This window comes from Macrobrachium nipponense, chromosome 11 (genome assembly GCF_015104395.2).
Source record: "Macrobrachium nipponense isolate FS-2020 chromosome 11, ASM1510439v2, whole genome shotgun sequence".
Classification (NCBI taxonomy): Eukaryota; Metazoa; Arthropoda; class Malacostraca; order Decapoda; family Palaemonidae; genus Macrobrachium; species Macrobrachium nipponense.
The window spans coordinates 85,310,289-85,327,902 of NC_061087.1; the positions used below are offsets into that span (position 1 = coordinate 85,310,289).

The 17,614-nt window shown below is 41.1% G+C and overlaps 1 protein-coding gene across 4 annotated transcripts in view; it reads right to left on the reverse strand.

The window, feature by feature from the left end:
* LOC135206812 (terminal uridylyltransferase 7-like) overlaps positions 1-17,614 on the reverse strand; it is a 294,251-nt gene that overhangs the window by 179,926 nt on the left and 96,711 nt on the right. For all 4 annotated transcript variants that reach the window (XM_064238310.1, XM_064238303.1, XM_064238320.1 and 1 more), the window contains exon 6: positions 2,777-2,954. In XM_064238310.1, coding sequence (XP_064094380.1) covers positions 2,777-2,954 — 178 coding nt within the window. The remainder of the gene's footprint in view (positions 1-2,776; positions 2,955-17,614) is intronic.

Below are 17,614 nucleotides of genomic sequence, written 5' to 3' on the forward strand. Positions count from 1 at the left end.
AAGAGGTCTAACATGGGTCTTCTCCAAGTAGACAGGACACAATAGGATAACCCAAGGGGACATCCTATGATAATAGTATGCTCAGCGCAGATACTTTCTAAATATCCTACTGTCAACTTGTGCACAGTCAAAGTAATTGCACTGTAGAAAGAGATGTCCTCGTGCTGCCAAAGGAGAGATGTCCTATGAGGTGAGCCCCTATGATGACATACGCTCATTATGCTACTCATCAGAGATGTCTTTTAATGATAGGACACATTCCCCCTACTTTTGACTAAGGAACCACCATGGTGCCGTTCCTGAGCAACATAGTGCAGCATTAAAGACGGATCTTAACTCCTGCACAAAAACAACTAAGATATTGAGATACAGTACTGGTTTGGTTACTCAAGATATGTAAAGGTAGGTTAAGTTAAGAACTGTACCCAACCTAACATAACCCAGTCATGAAAAAATTCATGGAGCTTCATATGGCAATTGAGAATACGTATACGAAATATTTCGTCAAAATTCCTCTTACTTTCGTAGTTACAGGGTAATTAGTTAACGTAACTCAATAAGCCTAAAACATTGATCCGTACAAGAAAATGCAATATTTCTTCTAATATCGTAAATTTTGATAATTATTGTCAAAGAAATTGGGAGAAATGGCATCTGTAGACATTCCCCGAGTCGAGAAGGAGACTTCAGGCTCAGCTACCAAGTCCAGTCCTGATTTAGTGCGATCACAGACTTCAAGTAGTGTACACGTTCCATTACACCTCTGACATTCGCCTGCTTTTAGTATGTTTATGTATGTTTCGGCAAGAATTTCATCATGCCAATGAGGAAAAGACAAGGAAAACATCTCGCTAACATACAGACGAAGAAAAATCGCTCAAGTATTATTACAGAATATCATAATATATGCGTAGTTAGTGAAGAGAGAGGGGAGGGTTGCTTAGAAACGCCCCCGTCTTGCTTGACAGCACACGTCACACTGTGCCCAAGGCTACGATCTTTGAGCAAAGAGATCTTCATTTATGATAAATAACAAAGTTTTGGTTTTTTAATACCCAAAATGGAATATGAAATTCATAATAATCATGATTTATTAAATTGTCTTTGTAAAAAAAGAGTACGCCTTTGAGTTTCACCTCTTGACATTCTCTTGCATTTACGTTTGTTTATCTTTGTTTCGGGCAAGAATTTCATCATGCCAAAGAGGAAAATACAAGGAAAACATCTCGCTAACATACAGAAGAAGAAAATTCGCTGTAATAAGCCGAGTTAGTGAAGGGCAGAGAGAGAATTGCGTAGGAAGGAGTGCCCCATCTTGCCTCAAGCAGTGCCCCAGGCTGCGATATATGAGCAAAGGGATCATCATTTATGATTAAATTATGACAAATAAAATAGTTTTGGTTTATCAATACACAAAAAAGAAATATACATTCATAATAATCATTATTTATTAACATTGTCTTTATAGAAATACGAAGGAAAACTTTGACCCGTATCTCAAAACTATACTTATTGACCTTCAAAATCTATCTTCTCACTTAGTTTTAATATAACATTGGAATTTGGTATATAACTCAGAAAGACATTATAGAACAATCAAATAGAGCCCTTTTTTCCAATTTTTGTTTCGTATTTTTTTTATAAATTTTTTTTCTCCTGATTTATAGGGTTTATTTTTTTACCATATTGAAAAATTCATATCTAGCAAAAAAAATTACTTTTAGAAAAAAAAACTCTCCATTCGATTGGAGGTCTACATCAGGTCTATATATGGTAGTAATCCCAGGTCTTAATATTAAATATCAAGGGAGGAGATAGAATTTGAAAAATGGTTATTTTCGGGATAAATCGCCCTGGCGTCACAAAACCGAAGGTCAAGAGGCAAAAATCATATGCAGTTTGGGGATGTCCCAAGTCACGTTATTAAGTGGTATGAATATCAAAGTCCTGTCCTTAAAAAAGGGCATTAGCCAGCCAGCCCCCTTAAGCAGAAGGTCTAACATAGGTCTTCTCCAAGTAGACAAAGGAAATAATACGATAACCAAAGGGGATGTCTTATGATAATATGCTCTACGAAGATACGTTCTAAATATTCTACTGTCAACTTGTGCATTGTCCAAATAATTGCACTGTAGACCGAGATGTCCTCGTGCTATTAAAGGAACTTGCATTTCCAACACAGTTGTACAGGAACAATAAAAAAATAGGATGAATAAACTGAAATGAATATATGAATGAGGAGTTGTCCAGGAACAAAAAAAAAAAAAAATAGGATGAATAAACTGAAATGAATATATGAATATATAAGTTTGAAAAGCAACCCTGAATGGAGATTGATGTGTGGAACATTTTGCAAACCAAAGCCTGGAACAGATACCAAAAATGAAAGGGAGGTAGTTACTGAAACCTGTGAGCTCAGGTGGCATGGGTGTGTGGCTACACAGAATCGTCTGTCTTTCACACAAAATATTGGAATGTCTGGAACATCTGAAGACCATGAATGTGGGCTGTATATTATAATGAAGATCTTCATGGTGTTTTGATATCTGAGAGATGGATAATGACATGCAATAACATATTCCTACCCTTATTAGACACTTAAAATTAATAAGATGCAGTCCAAATTTAACAACTGTAAAGGCACTTTACAGAATACCTTTCCTATATGCAACAAGTATCTCCAGCCTGACATTATCAAGGAATTCATAATAAGAGGTATAGTAATTAAATGTATCTCATTTACTCATGGAAGTTCATACATAAACTATATCATTACCTTCAACTTTAGAAATTAAAAGCTTATTGAGCTGAGTCACCACCTCTCGTCTTTTTTGCATCATATCTGGCGAAACTTTCATTTCTTCTGCAACTGAATGAACCAGCTTGTCAATTGCAGCTATCTGAGCTTCAGATGGAAGAGGCATATTCTTGAGACTAGTGTCAATATCCTTGGTCTGAAAAATTAACATGCAACAAATTTATTATTCATAATTTGCAAATTTTTATTTACGTATGTTATGGAATCTTCCTTAAAATAAAATGTAAAAATTATACACCCATTTATTTAGCTTTGTTGTTTATCCATTATTTAGCATCTTCATCAGTGATTACTACTCTTTCTGAGTCTTACTTTTAATTTTACATACAGTACCTGCATACAGGATACATTAAGATAGAAATGAAACAAAAGTTACATAAAAATAGAAATGAAACAAAGTTAACAAAAGTAACATGTTTTTAATAACTTCCCTTTGTATGCAAACCATATCCTTTTATGTAAGAGTACTGATTGTAGGCATCTGAGCAGAGACTTTAGTTTCTAACCCATGACCAGCCATAAGCCAACACTTTTACTCAAGATCAAGGACTATGCAGGATGGTTTATGGGAGATTATGATAAAAGGCTTTGGTCTGTATACATACAAGAGGTGCAAAAATATCACAATTTTTGAAAGTAAATTGTATTTTTCCTAACTATACAAACCTGAGGTCCTTTACATAAAGAATTACTTTCAGCGTAGGTTGGAATTAAGGCCACTAAATTCTTGAACAAGGTGGTTAGGTAGTAACATCCACTGGATTATCCAACAGCAGAGAAGTCTCTCACGATCTCGTAAGACTCAGAGAAAGACGTCATTGGACACTTCTGCACTGGCAGTCTGCAGTGGATAAAGGCATTGACACTCAATGAAGGGCATCGATCCCTAACGGGTACAGCAACAGACCAATAGGACAAAGTAATGACTGATCTGAATCAACCAATACAAAGTCCACAGCGCAGATCATGAAAGACTTGGACTCATCAACAGATCCAGACTGATTGCGCTGTCACCCATCCGAACATAGCCTTTTGAAGGATTTGTTGAGAACAACCATACAAATAGTCTATCTTGTTCACCAATGATGTTGAGAGACAAGATGATTCTCGTGAGGGCAAGTGCACATCAGACGATAGTCAATTGCCTTCTAGAGACCGAGGTCCCTGTGATGGCAAGACACAAGTTTCTCATCAGTAGTTGAATCTCAACCAAAGAGAAACAATACTATATTACTAGTGAATGATTAAGGTGAATGTGGACCTACATCTTCAGTTGAATCGAGAGAAGTAAACTCTCAAGATTCTGATAAGAGAAAAAGTCCCATCGATGACCCGTTGAAATTGAGGAGGAACGGGCATAAAAACCAGTCCTAAATGCAAGCATTTAAGACTTGAATGAGAGTACAAGTCAACATAATATACAATCAAGGTTCCCAAAATGCAAGAACCCATAGGGGACTGCAAATTAAAATCCATCCAAAGGACAGAAAAAGCCATGGAGACAGTCTCCAGTTTTGACATAAGATCTTTCCTCAACGATGTGGATGTACGTCTGGTAGGACCCTAAGATCCCTCCCAGAACGTAGTCCTCTGATGCTCAATCCTACGGAGAGCCCTCTGCAGGATCCCTCCAATTCACATTGTCCCTCCCAGCGTAGCCATAGGAAGCAAAGAGAATAGGTGAGGATGACTGAACGCTCTCGCCTCGCCTTGCTTGTGAAACTAGCAGGAGAAGCGAGTCACAGGCAGCCATCAACCTGCAGTGATGGCCGCAACGTGAGTCTAGGAAAGCGTTATCGTCTGGAGAAAACGGTCTCCCAAGGAAGGGTATGAAACTCAAACACGACAGGCAAAATGTTTGCCCTCACTAAGACTGGTTGGTTACGCAAATGTGACCACCATCTGGGTGGGGCTGAGCGTGCACCTGACTGAATTGAGCCGGTCCTGTCCTCCGACACATCCAAGTCCTTGTCGAGGCCGAAACCTCTCCAGAGGACTGAATGGGGGAAACCCTACCGGTCTCTGTGTGCACGGTCCCGCAGGACCAATACATCAACCCTGGGAACTGAGCAATCACCACGAGAGCAATCACTGGTAAGACCTGAGTCACCTGAACAACTCGCTTCTTTCTTCCACTCCGTGCCCGAGTCGTGACAGTGAGCAGACACAGCGTCACCAACTCTGGATGCAGGCGAATCCGAAGACTTACGTGCACTCGGGGGACTCATGAACAAGCACCCGACATGGAACTAGTCTTAGAGGGAGAACCTCTGGGACTAGCAGCAGAAGTGCAAACCAAAGTTTGCGCTTCTACGGCTCCTAAAATGCTAGGCCCTAAGGACAGCATGAAGGTTCCTGTTCCCGAAGGAACGGGAGAGCCAGCGGAAAACCCAACTGCCTCCTCGAACCTTTCAAGTCACGTGACAAGACTTCTTAGGGGGGGAGACTACCTTCTCCCTCTTTGGCAGGGAGCCTTAGAAGTTGAAGGGTGGTGGCTGATGAAAAATATGATGATTCCAAAGAGGAAGATGACGACACTTGAAGAGTTCTCTTCCTCTTTGACTTCTCCAAATTCTGCAAGACTTCTACAGGATGAGGTACATTTACCTGCAGAAATTGAGTTGATAATCACAGGCCAGCGGCGAAGGCCTTGTCCAGTGATGAAACTCCTGGATAGCAGTGGTAAATGAATATGATTTCCAGCAGGGGAACAGTACACACACTCAAGGACCAATATCACAGCATGCTACAAGTCACAGGTAAAATTCTGAGGTTAGGATAACCAACACGAAGAGATATCCAACAATCTACTGCTGCAATCACTATCACCACTGTTAGCCTATAAAAGAAAGAAAATATGATTTAAACTAATAAGGATACTCCTCTCGCATCCAAGGGCACCACCCTCCAAAATGAGAGATCTCTTAAACACCAACACCACACAGCCCCTCTTCTATCTTCGTCTGATAGCTAGCGAAAGGATGAAGGAGAAGAGGAATTACCAGAAGAAACAACAGACAAACCTCCAAAGTTCCCCTCGGTAATTTCAATTGCATAAGCATAAATTTTGGATGAAAAAACATTAAAGGGTGAAAATATGTGCTAATAAAGATGTTGGCACACCCTTGCTGCCGACCCTTGACAAAAAGTAGAAAGGTGGCTACCAAGGCTATCACAAAAAGTGGGTTTGCATATTAATTATTTAAGTCAATTAATTATTAATATCAAACAGTATATACATATTTATTCAAAATAAAGAAATTAAAGATTCCACCGGGAAAGTTGTAATTAACCCTCTTACGCCGAAGCCCTAAAAATCAAAACCTCTCCCGTATGCCGGGGCGGGTTTGGAGCGAGCGCTGAAGCAGAAAAAATAATTTTTTCAAAAAATCACAGCGCGCTTAGTTGTAAAGATAAAGAGTTCATTTTTGGCTCCTTTTTTTGTCATTGCCTGAAGTTTAGTATGCAATCATCAGAAATGAAAAAAATATCATTATCACACGTAAATAATGCGATATACGGTAGCAAAAAATACCAAATTTGTAACTAATTTGTATTTTTCATAACTAACAAACCTGAGGTCTTAACATTAGGATTTACTAGCGCCAAGCTGGAAACCGGTAGAATTAAAATTACACTTGTGAGATCCAGGGACTAATGGCATCTATACCAGGTCACGGGGCATGTATACCCAGAATGCCCACGGCTACTTGTGACCCACCAGTTATATTTCTAACCCAGTTTAGACTGCTAGAGGGGTGGTTCGAGGTGGGCCTTTAACTGTTAAGACCTCAGGTTTGTTAGTTATGAAAAATACAAATTAGTTACAAATTTAGTATTTGTTCATACACGAAACAAACCTTCGGTCTTAACATTAGGATAGACTTACTATTGGAGGGAGGTAAGTCTCTACAACTGACTGGGAGTTTGCCACCTTATCCATTTCCGAATATATAGGGAAATTCTAAGAGAATGGACAATGAACCTAGGACCAAAGATATAAGCGGATCTATTGGTTTTCTCCCACTGGGTGTAGATACCATTCTACTGTTTACTCTTGTCCCTTGCAACTGGATCCACCTTCACCCCTCTTTTCCCTATTATCCAGAGGGGTGTGTTGCTACTGAAAAGTATATCATCACCTAAGATAGCTTCACAGTATGGCTGACCACCTCACCTGCATCTAGTCCGTTCCAGCACATGACGGTACTTCTCCTTCATATTGCCCGTAGTTAAAGGAGTAGGAAGAAAGTAGTAAAGAAAAAAGACCAGTCATCCCATTCATTCTACTTTCATACCTTCATCTTAGACTAGACGCAAACTGACCCGCCAGGGGCACTGGATGAACTATATCACTTGTTGGGCCGCCACCACTGGACCCAAGGAAAAGGTGTCCAAGGATCTATGGGCAACATCTTTCAAATAAAATGAGGTGAAAGTTGTTTGGCGTTTCCACACACCAGCTTTCAGAATTCTATCCACAGACATGTTCTTCTTAAATGCCAGGGAAGCACTCACGCCCCTGATGTCATGAGCTCTAGCTCCCACCTGGCTATCTGACCCTCTGTCTTCCGCCGTATAAGCATCTCTGATCGTCTCCCTTAGCCAAAACGATATTGTATTCCTGGACACTTCCTTCTTGTTTCCGTCCTGTACTTACGAACAACCTCCGGCACCCCGGCCTGGGTTGCCTGTTCTATGTAAGTACTCCCTTAGTGCCCTGACGGGGCACAGGAGCATCTCAGCTTTGTCGTTGTCTACAAAGTCTGCCAAGGAAGGTATGGTAAAGGAGTCGAATCTGCAGTCTACTATTGTTGGATTTGGGTCTTGGCCACGAATTCTGGGACAAACTCAAATACCATTGATCTCCAACCTCTCGAGTGCTTTATGAAGATATGAGAGGCCATGTAGCTCCCCCACCCTTTTGGTTGAAGCCAGGGCCAATAAGAAGACTGTCTTCAGGGTCAGGCTCCTATCCGTGGACTGCCTTAGTGGTTCGTAGGGGGGTTTTGTCAGACTACTCAGTAACTTGGTCAGATCCCAATCTGGGGCTTTTAGCTCTTTGGTGGGCATGACTGTTCAAAGCTCCTCATCAGCATGCCAACTCCCATGAAGACGATATGTCCACTCCTTTCATTCGTAAGACTGAGGCTAGAGCCGCCCTGTACCCCTTCACTGCAGATACAGACATATGTTTTTCTGTTCTGAGCTATATCAGAAAGTCTGCTAACTGCTGAATAGTGGTACCGAGTGGAGACAAGTTCCCTCTACGACACCAATCACAGTATGCTGACCACTTTCCTTGGTATACTGTCGCAGATGATTTTCTGATATTACCTGCCATCTGAGTTGCTGCTTTCTGCGAAAACCCTCGCGCTCGGAGGAGACACTTGACAGTCTCCACCCGTGAAGCGATAGGGACTTCACCGACTGGTGGTACCTCTCCACGTGCGGCTGACACAGAAGGTTGCTCCATGGAGGTAACTCTCTTGGCACATCTACTAGGAGTTCCAGTATGTCTGGAAACCATCTGCTTTCGGCCATAACGGGGCTACCAGGGTCATCTTGAGGTTCTGAGACCGCATTACCCTGTTCAGAACCTGACGGATTAGACAAAATGGAGGAAATGTGTACACATCCAGATTGTCCCAGGGGTGTTGTAGCGACTTCTGCTACTGCCTCTGCATCTGGACTATGACAATACACTTCCAACTTTTTGTTGTACCTGGTTGCGAATAGGTCTATGATAGGTCCTTCCCACAACATGAGCATCCTGTCCACTACCTGTTGCTGCAGGGACCACTCCGTTCCCAGAATCTGATCCCTGCGGCTCAACTTGTCGGCCACTATGTTTCTTTTTCCCGGAATATACCTGGCCTTGATGTCTACCAGGTTCTCTATACCCCACTGGTGAATGAATGAATGATTGTTAGTTCTCTGGCATCCTGACATCGAAGGTCATTGACGCCGATATCGTTTATTATAAATAAAGAATAAAATTATATGCAATTAAAACCATAAAAGCAAATATCATTGTAAAAGTTAAATAGCTTTCAGAAGACCTGCTTCTGAAATAAATCTAAAAATGCACTTGCATTGTATGACACATCATGTCCAAGAATCTTGGCAAGGATGAACCTGCCATCCTCACCTCGAGCCTCAAACAGATATCTATTTCTTTCCGTGCTATAAGTGGGCATTCAGTCAACAAATGCTTCACGTCAAGGGTATCAAAACAGTCGTCACAATATGGTTGGTGTTGGCCAGCTAGCAAAAACTCATGTGTCATCCGAGTGTGACCAATTCGGAGACGACAAAGAGTAGTCTCCCACTTTCGGGGCATCACGTTATATTTCCAAGGGGATATAACATTTGTTATTTCTCTCATCTTATTATCGGCTAAGCTTTCCCAATGCTTTTGCCAATTATTACAAATAAAATTCTTAATTGTAGGTAAAAAATCATTACATGGAATGGGATACCTTCTTGGTAGCAACTCAGCTGCAGCATTCTTTGCCAGTGAATCTGCCTCCTCATTTCCACACACACCTACGTGTGCCGGAACCCAACAAAATCGAACTGTTATGCCTTTCAGACCAATATAAAAAGCACTCTAAAATCTTTAAAACCAAAGGGTTACTAGAATTAAAAACTTCTAAAGCTTGAAGGACACTTCTTGCATCACTAAAAATGGTAAAATTTGCCCTCATCTCTTTTAATGCTATTTTCTCAATAGCGGTTAATATGCCATATAGTTCTGCAGTAATATGGAAGATACTAGAGGAAGTGCACCTCTACAATTAAAAGAACCACTATTATACTTCCAAATCCAACGCCATAGCAATCAGATTTGTGCCATCTGTAAATATAAAAGTAGATTCCTTTAGTTCTTCGACATGTTCATGAAAGAGAGACCTGGCTTCTAATTCAGTCATGTTCTTTTTTATACCAATAAAATATTTACAAAAGATATATCTGGTAATTTCCATGGAGGGGTTGCTGATATCTTGAATGGAAGAACTCTATTTCTTGCTATATCAAGGACCGTTTATTAATTGTTTTTACCCGAAAACCATAAGGTTGAGGAGATTTTGGGTGTAACTCAAAATATCTAAAATGCCTTACAAAGTTTTGCAGTCTGACAAGCTAAAGAATTGGGAAGTCTTTGCAACCTAAACCAATACCGAATAATAGAAGACTTTCGGTAAAGGTCTAAAGTTAATTCTCCAGCGTCAACAAGGAGACTTGGAATAGGCGAAGTTCTAAACGCTCCTGTAGACAGTCTAATACCAGCATGGTGTATAGAATCTAATACCTTTAATCTGCTTGGGGTGGCTGAGGGAGGTATATTTCACACCCATAACTAATTTTAGAAAAAATTAAGGCCTTGTATAATTTTGAAAATAGTTTTGCGGTCTGCCCCCCATGATGATGTGACAATACTTTAAAAGATTCAGAGCCTCAAGACACTTAACTTTTAACGCCTTTAAGTGAGGAACCCATGTCAACCTCCAATCAAATATCAAACCTAAAAATCTAGCTTCATTTACACATGGGATCCGTTGGCCTTTGATGTATATATCCGGGTCAGGATGTACTCCCCGAATACGACAGAAATGGGACAACAGTAGTTTTGTTTGTCGAAAACTTAAATCCATTCATATCAGCCCACTGAATAATTTTGTCAATTGAGAGTTGTAGTTTTCTCTCAACCATCGACATTCTAGATCCAGCAAATGATATGGAGAGATCATCTACAAATAATGTTGAGAGAATATCTTGGGGAATGGACAGAGGATATACCATTAATGGCTAGTGCAAATAGTGTTACACTTAGCACACTACCCTGGGGAACTCCTTCTTCCTGACATCTCCTCTCTGATAGAGTTTCCCCCACTCTGACTTGAAAAAATCTATGTGAAACAAATGATTGAATGAACAATGGTAACTCTCCTCGTAACCCCAATTCATGAATGGTTTTTAAGTATACCATATCTCCATGCAGTATCATATGCCTTCTCAAGATCAAAAAAGACTGTTACATGGTGCTGTTTGGAAGCAAAGGCTTCACAAATAGAGGATTCCAGTCGCATCAACACATCAGTCGTTGAATGCATTTTTCTAAATCCACACTGGATAGGTGATAAAATACCCTTCTTTTCCAGGTACCATACCAGTCTACATTGACCATCTTCTCCATGATCTTACATAAACAAGATGTCAATGCAATTGGGTCGATAGTTTGCAGCTAAAAAAACTTATCCTTACCAGGTTTTTTAAAAAGGCTAAAATAATGGCTAGTTCCCAAACACTTGGATAACTATGATCATGCATATTCTGTTAGATTATAACATTTTTGGCACATAGCCAAGCGCCGGAGCCGACGGGGCCATTCAGCGCATATATATCTTAATAAAAAGTCACTGTCACACAAACAAACATACACACAACCGATCTAACATACAAATCATTCATTCATAAAAACCAAACAAGAAACCTAAAACAATTAAAAGAAAACTACAATTCGCAAAAAAGACCAATATTTTTTAAAATGTCATAATTTGCTCTGCCCGAGCACCTTCACCTAAAATATCGGCAAGAGACTTATTTGCCAGCAAACAAGCTCTACGTTTGGTTTCAAAATGAGGGCACTCCACCAAAATATGCACCACAGTCAAATCCACATGACAGGTGGAACAGCGAGGAACCTGCCTATCTGCTCCACTCGTCATTAGATACCCGTGAGTATATTTAGTGTGGCCAATACGCAATCTAGCTAAAACTATCTCAGACCTTCTATCCATCCGGCTATGAGGCCAAGGATGAACAGAAGGCCTAATCGATTTCAATTTAAGATTATTATCTAAAGTAGACCAGTGGGCCTGCCACTGGTCTCTACAATAAAATCGAATGGTACTTTTTAAAATCAGATACAGGGACGGCCCATGTTGGAAATGTGCCTAAGCCTAGTTGCAGCCTTAGCAGCAGCGTCGGCTCGCTCATTCTCAACAATTCCAACATGGGACGGAGCCCAACAAAACCTAACAGAAAATCCTCTTCTATTAATTAAAAGATAAAACCAATCTTGTACTTCTTGCACTAAAGGATGGCAAGAGACTAGGCTTTTGAGAGAAGATAAAACACTCAAAGAGTCGGTAAAAATGGTAAAAACCTTGTTGGTACAAGAACTATAAAAGATATATTTAAGAGCAGTCAAAACTGCCAGCAGTTCAGCTGTAAAAACAGAAGAATTAGAAGGAAGTTTCTTTTAATTATATTACACCAGTCACTACAGAGCAACCAACACCATCAGAACCCTTCGAGCCATCAGTATATATATGATGAGAATCACCATGTTCGGAAGCATGGTCCAAGAAACTTGCCCTCAACTGTTCACCAGAACTGTTGCTCCTGCTGTCCCTAATTGGGCAGATTTCTAGGCATGGTCTATTCCAAGGAGGAAACTTTGAAGGCGAAATTTCAGCTACTGCAGGGGGGGGAAGTAATCCCACCTCCCTGGCAGAGCTTGCTAGTCGGACCTCAAGCGGCTTTGGAAGTCTCGGTCTATTTGGGGCTCTGTCAGTTGGTTCTCTAACGTACTTATAGTTAGGGTTTTAGCTTTGACGTAAGTATTCTTGATATGGCTCTCAAGCCTAATTCCTCCCTACGGATAAATAGTGGGGGAAAACCGGACTCAACATATAGGCTTTCTACTGGTGAAGTTCTATAGGCTCCCGTACAAATACGTAAAGCCATATTATGGACAACATCTAATTTCTGCAGTGTTGTCTTGCACGCACAACCATAAACTTTGGCAACCATAATCAATTTTGCTTAGGCATAACCCTGGTACATCCTCAAAAGGGTAATTCGATCTGCCCCCCAGTTAAATTAGATACAACTTTAAGAATATTAAGTCGAAGTTTCACGTTACATACAAACTTCATTAACATGTTGAGTAAAAGTTAATTTCTTATCAAATGTAATACACCTAGATACTTAATGCTATCTTCATAAGGTAAAATCGAATCGTTTAAAAAACAACGTAGGGATCTCTTCCACTCTTCGTATCGACAAAATCGTATAGCTTTGGTTTTTTCTGGTGAAAATTTGAACCCTTTAGCACTGGCCATGATGTTGAAGCATTAATAGCAGTCTGGATCATTTGACAAGCTTCAACAGCTGTGGACTTACTACAGATTATTGCATAATCCAATCAGCAAAGGCCAGACCATGCACCCCGACAGGAACTTGTTCTAGTAGACCGTTGACAGCTACATTAAAGATGTTGGACTAAGAACGCTTCCCTGAGGTAACCCTTCTTCCTGAGGGGAAAGCAGAAGAAATGTAAGAGCCCACTCTTACTTTCAGGTAACGTTCTGACAAAAAATCTTTCAGACAATAGAATAAAATTACCCACAACACCCCACTCTACAAGTTGCAAAAGGATACCCCCTCGCCAGGTCGTGTCGTAGGCTTTTTCTAGGTCAAAGAACACTGCAACAGTCTGGTTTTGCACAGCAAAAGCATTCTGTATCTCCCGAGTAAGGAACATCAAAGGGTCAGAAGTACTTCTATTTTTCCTAAAGCCAAACTGCCGATTAAAGTCGAGCATTGACCATCCTCTCATAAATCTTGCTAACACAACTGGTTAGAGCAATTGGCCTATAGTTCTTAGGAAGGAAGGAATCTTTAAAAGGTTTTAAAACAGGTACAATAATCGATATCTTCCAAGACTCTGGTGAAGTTCCTGAAAGCCACGGTTTTAAAATGTCTAAAAGAAATTGTTTGTACTTCTAGGCAAATTAAAAATCATTGAGTACAGTATATCATCTTCCCCAGGAGATGTTGGGGAAGATAACGAGATTGCATGATCTAATTCTTTCATGGTGAAAGGGAGATTATACGACTCTGAATTTAAACTTACAGCAGGAACAACCGTGGTACCATCCCTAATATTCCTGAAAGCAGGAGAGTAATGTAGGGCACTAGATATATTGGAGAAATGCTACCAAAGGTTTTCTGCAACTTCTCCAGAATCAGATATGAAGAAGCCATCAATTTTCAAAATAGGCAAGGGAGATGGAGAAAATTTCCCTTGCAGCTTTCGGATTCTGTTCCAGACAAAACGACATAGGGGAATCATATTTAATTCACTTATATACTCTGATAAAAGATTCCCTCTTTGCCTGCTTAAATATTTTCTTTTGCTAGCAAAGAGCTCTTTTATAGATAATTTGATTTACCAAGCAAGGATATCTACGATATCTCTTGTAGCAAGTTCTAGTTATCTTTCGGCTCAAGGCGCATGCATCACACCACCAAGGTACTAGAGGACGACGAGGCTTACCAGAAGTTCGAGGAATAGACAGCATGGCACCGCACAGCAATATACTGATTAAATACTCGTAGCGGATGTTGGGCTCTGAAAATCTTTTATATCTTGATCAACTTCAGTAGATTTTGAATAATCCCCAGTCAGCCTCCCCTACCTTCCATTTTGGTAAACATGGAGATGGAATATTTTTCATAAACTTTAAGTGAATGGGCCAATGATCACGCCATGATCATTCTGGTTCTACTACCCACTGGTAATCTAACCTCAGGACGAAGAGCAGATAGTGAGGTCAATGGTCTGAGTCAGTATTATGAAAAATCATGGTCTTGTATGGGGAACCATCATTCATCAAAGTGATGTCATTTAAGTCGAGCAGCTGTTCTATTATTAAACCCCACCGGTCGCAGTTTGGCTCTCCCCAGAGGGTGTGCTTGGCATTAAAATCCCCATCAAAATGAAGGGTTTAGGAAGCTGGTCTATCAATGTCTGAAGATCGTTTAATTCTAGCTGACGAGGATTACCCTGTGCATCCTGTAATCTACTTTCTAATGATGGATCTAGGTATAAAGAACAAATAGTGATCCATTTATGATTGAAAACTTGAACTGCACAAGCCTGCAACACAGTGTTCATTGAACAACCCTATGATTAACAGACTTGCAGACTATGATTGCCTGTGCCTCCCTGAGCACGTACACCTATCAGGGGTGGAGACCTATGGAATGAATAATTAAAACCCAAGTTGGGAGTGTGCTCTCCCAACTTTGTCTCCTGAAGACACATTGCAGATAGATCATGATCCCTAAACAGAACCCGAACTTGCTCTCTATTTGTATAAAGCCACGGATGTTCCACTGCATGAGAGCCATTATTTAGAGGAAGGCATCTTAAAATTCCTACTAATTTTAGGAATCTGTGTCCTGGTGAGAGATCTTTTCAGTTTTACCTGTACTATTTGACCTAGATCTAGGTGTTACAGATCTTTTAGAAGATGGGCTTTCACTTGCCCTTTCAGTTTTACTTTTGTTTTTCTATGATTGCTGAGTGACCGTGAATGAGGCGAAGAGGGAGAAAGGGCCCTCTTCTGACGAATAAAGAGGGCCTCTATCTCCCGACCGTCATCTCCACGGTGCACTGTAATGTCAAGATCAGGTGAGGGCTCAATGTCAGGCAATGTCCCTGACAGAGAGAAGTCGTCAACATATTGAGACCTGGCTTGAACCCTTGAACCAACAGGGTCCCCTGGCTTGACCAGAGTCTCTGCAACATGGGAAACCCCAACAGGGGGCCCATGAGAAGCCCACCAGGGGGGGCATGGGAAGCCCCACCAGGGGGGGCTCGGGAGGCCCCACCATGGGGGGGCACGGGAGGCCCCAACAGGGGGGGCACGGGGGTACCCCACTCATGGGGGGTGTGAAAGCCCCACCCACCAAGCAGTGCACCGGGGAGCCCCACCAGAAGGGGCACCAGAAGCAGCAGTATTCAATTGATGTGCCTTCAAGGCATCCGAATAGGTTTTCCTGCCCAACAGCTTTTTGGCCTGTCCCACACGATGTGTTCGTCAAGAGATTTTAGTAATGCATCTTGTTCTTTCTTGAATGCACTACATTTCTTATCACGGGCTCGATGTTCACCCTTACAGTTTACGCAAACTACTGGTCCAGAACATTCCTCGTGCTCAGCTGGCCACATGATTCACAGAGTTTATTTCTGGTGCAAATGTTAGAGGAGTGTCCAAAACCAAAACATTTAAAGCACTGGAGCACTCTCGGTCTATAGGACGAACTTTCATCCATTTCACTATCAAGAATAATTTCAGATGGCAGAGATGAACTTGTAAATGTTAAAAAATAAGCATCGATGAGCGGGGCACTTTAAAAACCTTCCAAACCACATCCGGACACATTTCCAAAATTTCCTCCTCATCCATTTCATGTAGATCTTCATTAAATATACACCCTTCGCATAACTAAAATTATAGTGAGGTTTTACCTGTTTTATCATACCCTCAGGATCAAGCTTCAAATTTAGAAGCATTATCGATTGAATATCTGTCTTCACATGAACTAAGAAACATTACGCCCAAAGCGAGTTAATTCAGGACTCCCAACATTGCCGATCTTCTGGCTTACCAACCTCTTCACTTTGAAGAGGTTGCCTCTCTCACCATGAGTTTGTGATAATTAACCACTTAGCTGGGTCTGGTGATCTGGAGGTTTTACTAATTTTACTATTATCTTTAATTTCACTTGGTGGTCTATATCTCAAGATGCCTAGGGACCTCTTTTGCCTCTGCGAGTCCAACACTCAATGAATCTGATCTGAACTCTCTGTAGGCTCTGTGAGCTTCAGATTCGTTATTGAAAAATACCCCAAAATTCAACCCAACCCATAATTTTTTGCCTAGTCTATTCCTTACTTCTTTTACTTTACCAATTTGCAAAATTCATTAAATACAGTTTCATAATTCAGTCTAAAGGGACTGGTTTCACATATAAAATGTTTGAAAACAGGAGGTCCTTGAAAAAGGCTCCAAAGTCACAATGGAGGAATTAACAGAATTTTCCTTGTCCTTATCCTTGCCTAAGTCGTCAACAGAAGGTTTTAATGTCTCCATAAGACGTAGAATTTACGATTCGTCCAGGTAGCCCCCCACCCACCATGAGCCACATTTAGAGGACAGTGTTATCCCATACAGGGCTGCCCTAGGGTACACCCAGATATACACCCCACCCTCAGTGCTTAAGGCGTCATGATGTCCGTCGAGATCAGACCCAGCACTAAGAGCAGGGTTTGACATCTAAACTTTCCCCTCGCTCGACCACGTTAGGTACTCGAGTTCTACGGGTGAGGGGGCATGCCAAACCATCCTCACCCTCCATCAAATCCAATGAACAAGTCCAAATCATGTCCAAAACCAATCCAAGTCATCAACATAAAATCCGTGCCTTATAGAAGGAGGAAGCAGAAGGAAGAAAAGTTTTAGTAAAAAGGAAAAAGGGCTGACTCATTTAGTTGGATCAACAGCTGGGCACCAAGGCCCAGCAAGAAAGTAGTCCCACCAGGCATCAGGGCCCAGCTGCTGAACCCTAAGCCCCCCATCCTCGGCAAGGCTTCAGCATCTGGGGGGCCATATTCTGTTAATAATGCTTAAAATAAACAACTTGGTATTAACAGGTACATGTTTAATCATTGCATATGGAATTTCATCGGGTCCAGGGGCTGATCATTACATGTAGCAAGTGCGGAGTCAAAATTCTCTTTCAGTAAAAGGAGAGTTGTATGACTCTTCCCTTCCTGTTGCAAAATTTAAAATTTTCTTTTCTTCATTGCTCCTAAACTGGTGACCAGGAGCTGCTTCACACTTGCGTGATACATTTGAGAAATGATCCGCCAGGGCATTGCTAACGTCAGTTGCTCAGTCACATACTGATCATTCACCTTCAAACACTGGTGGT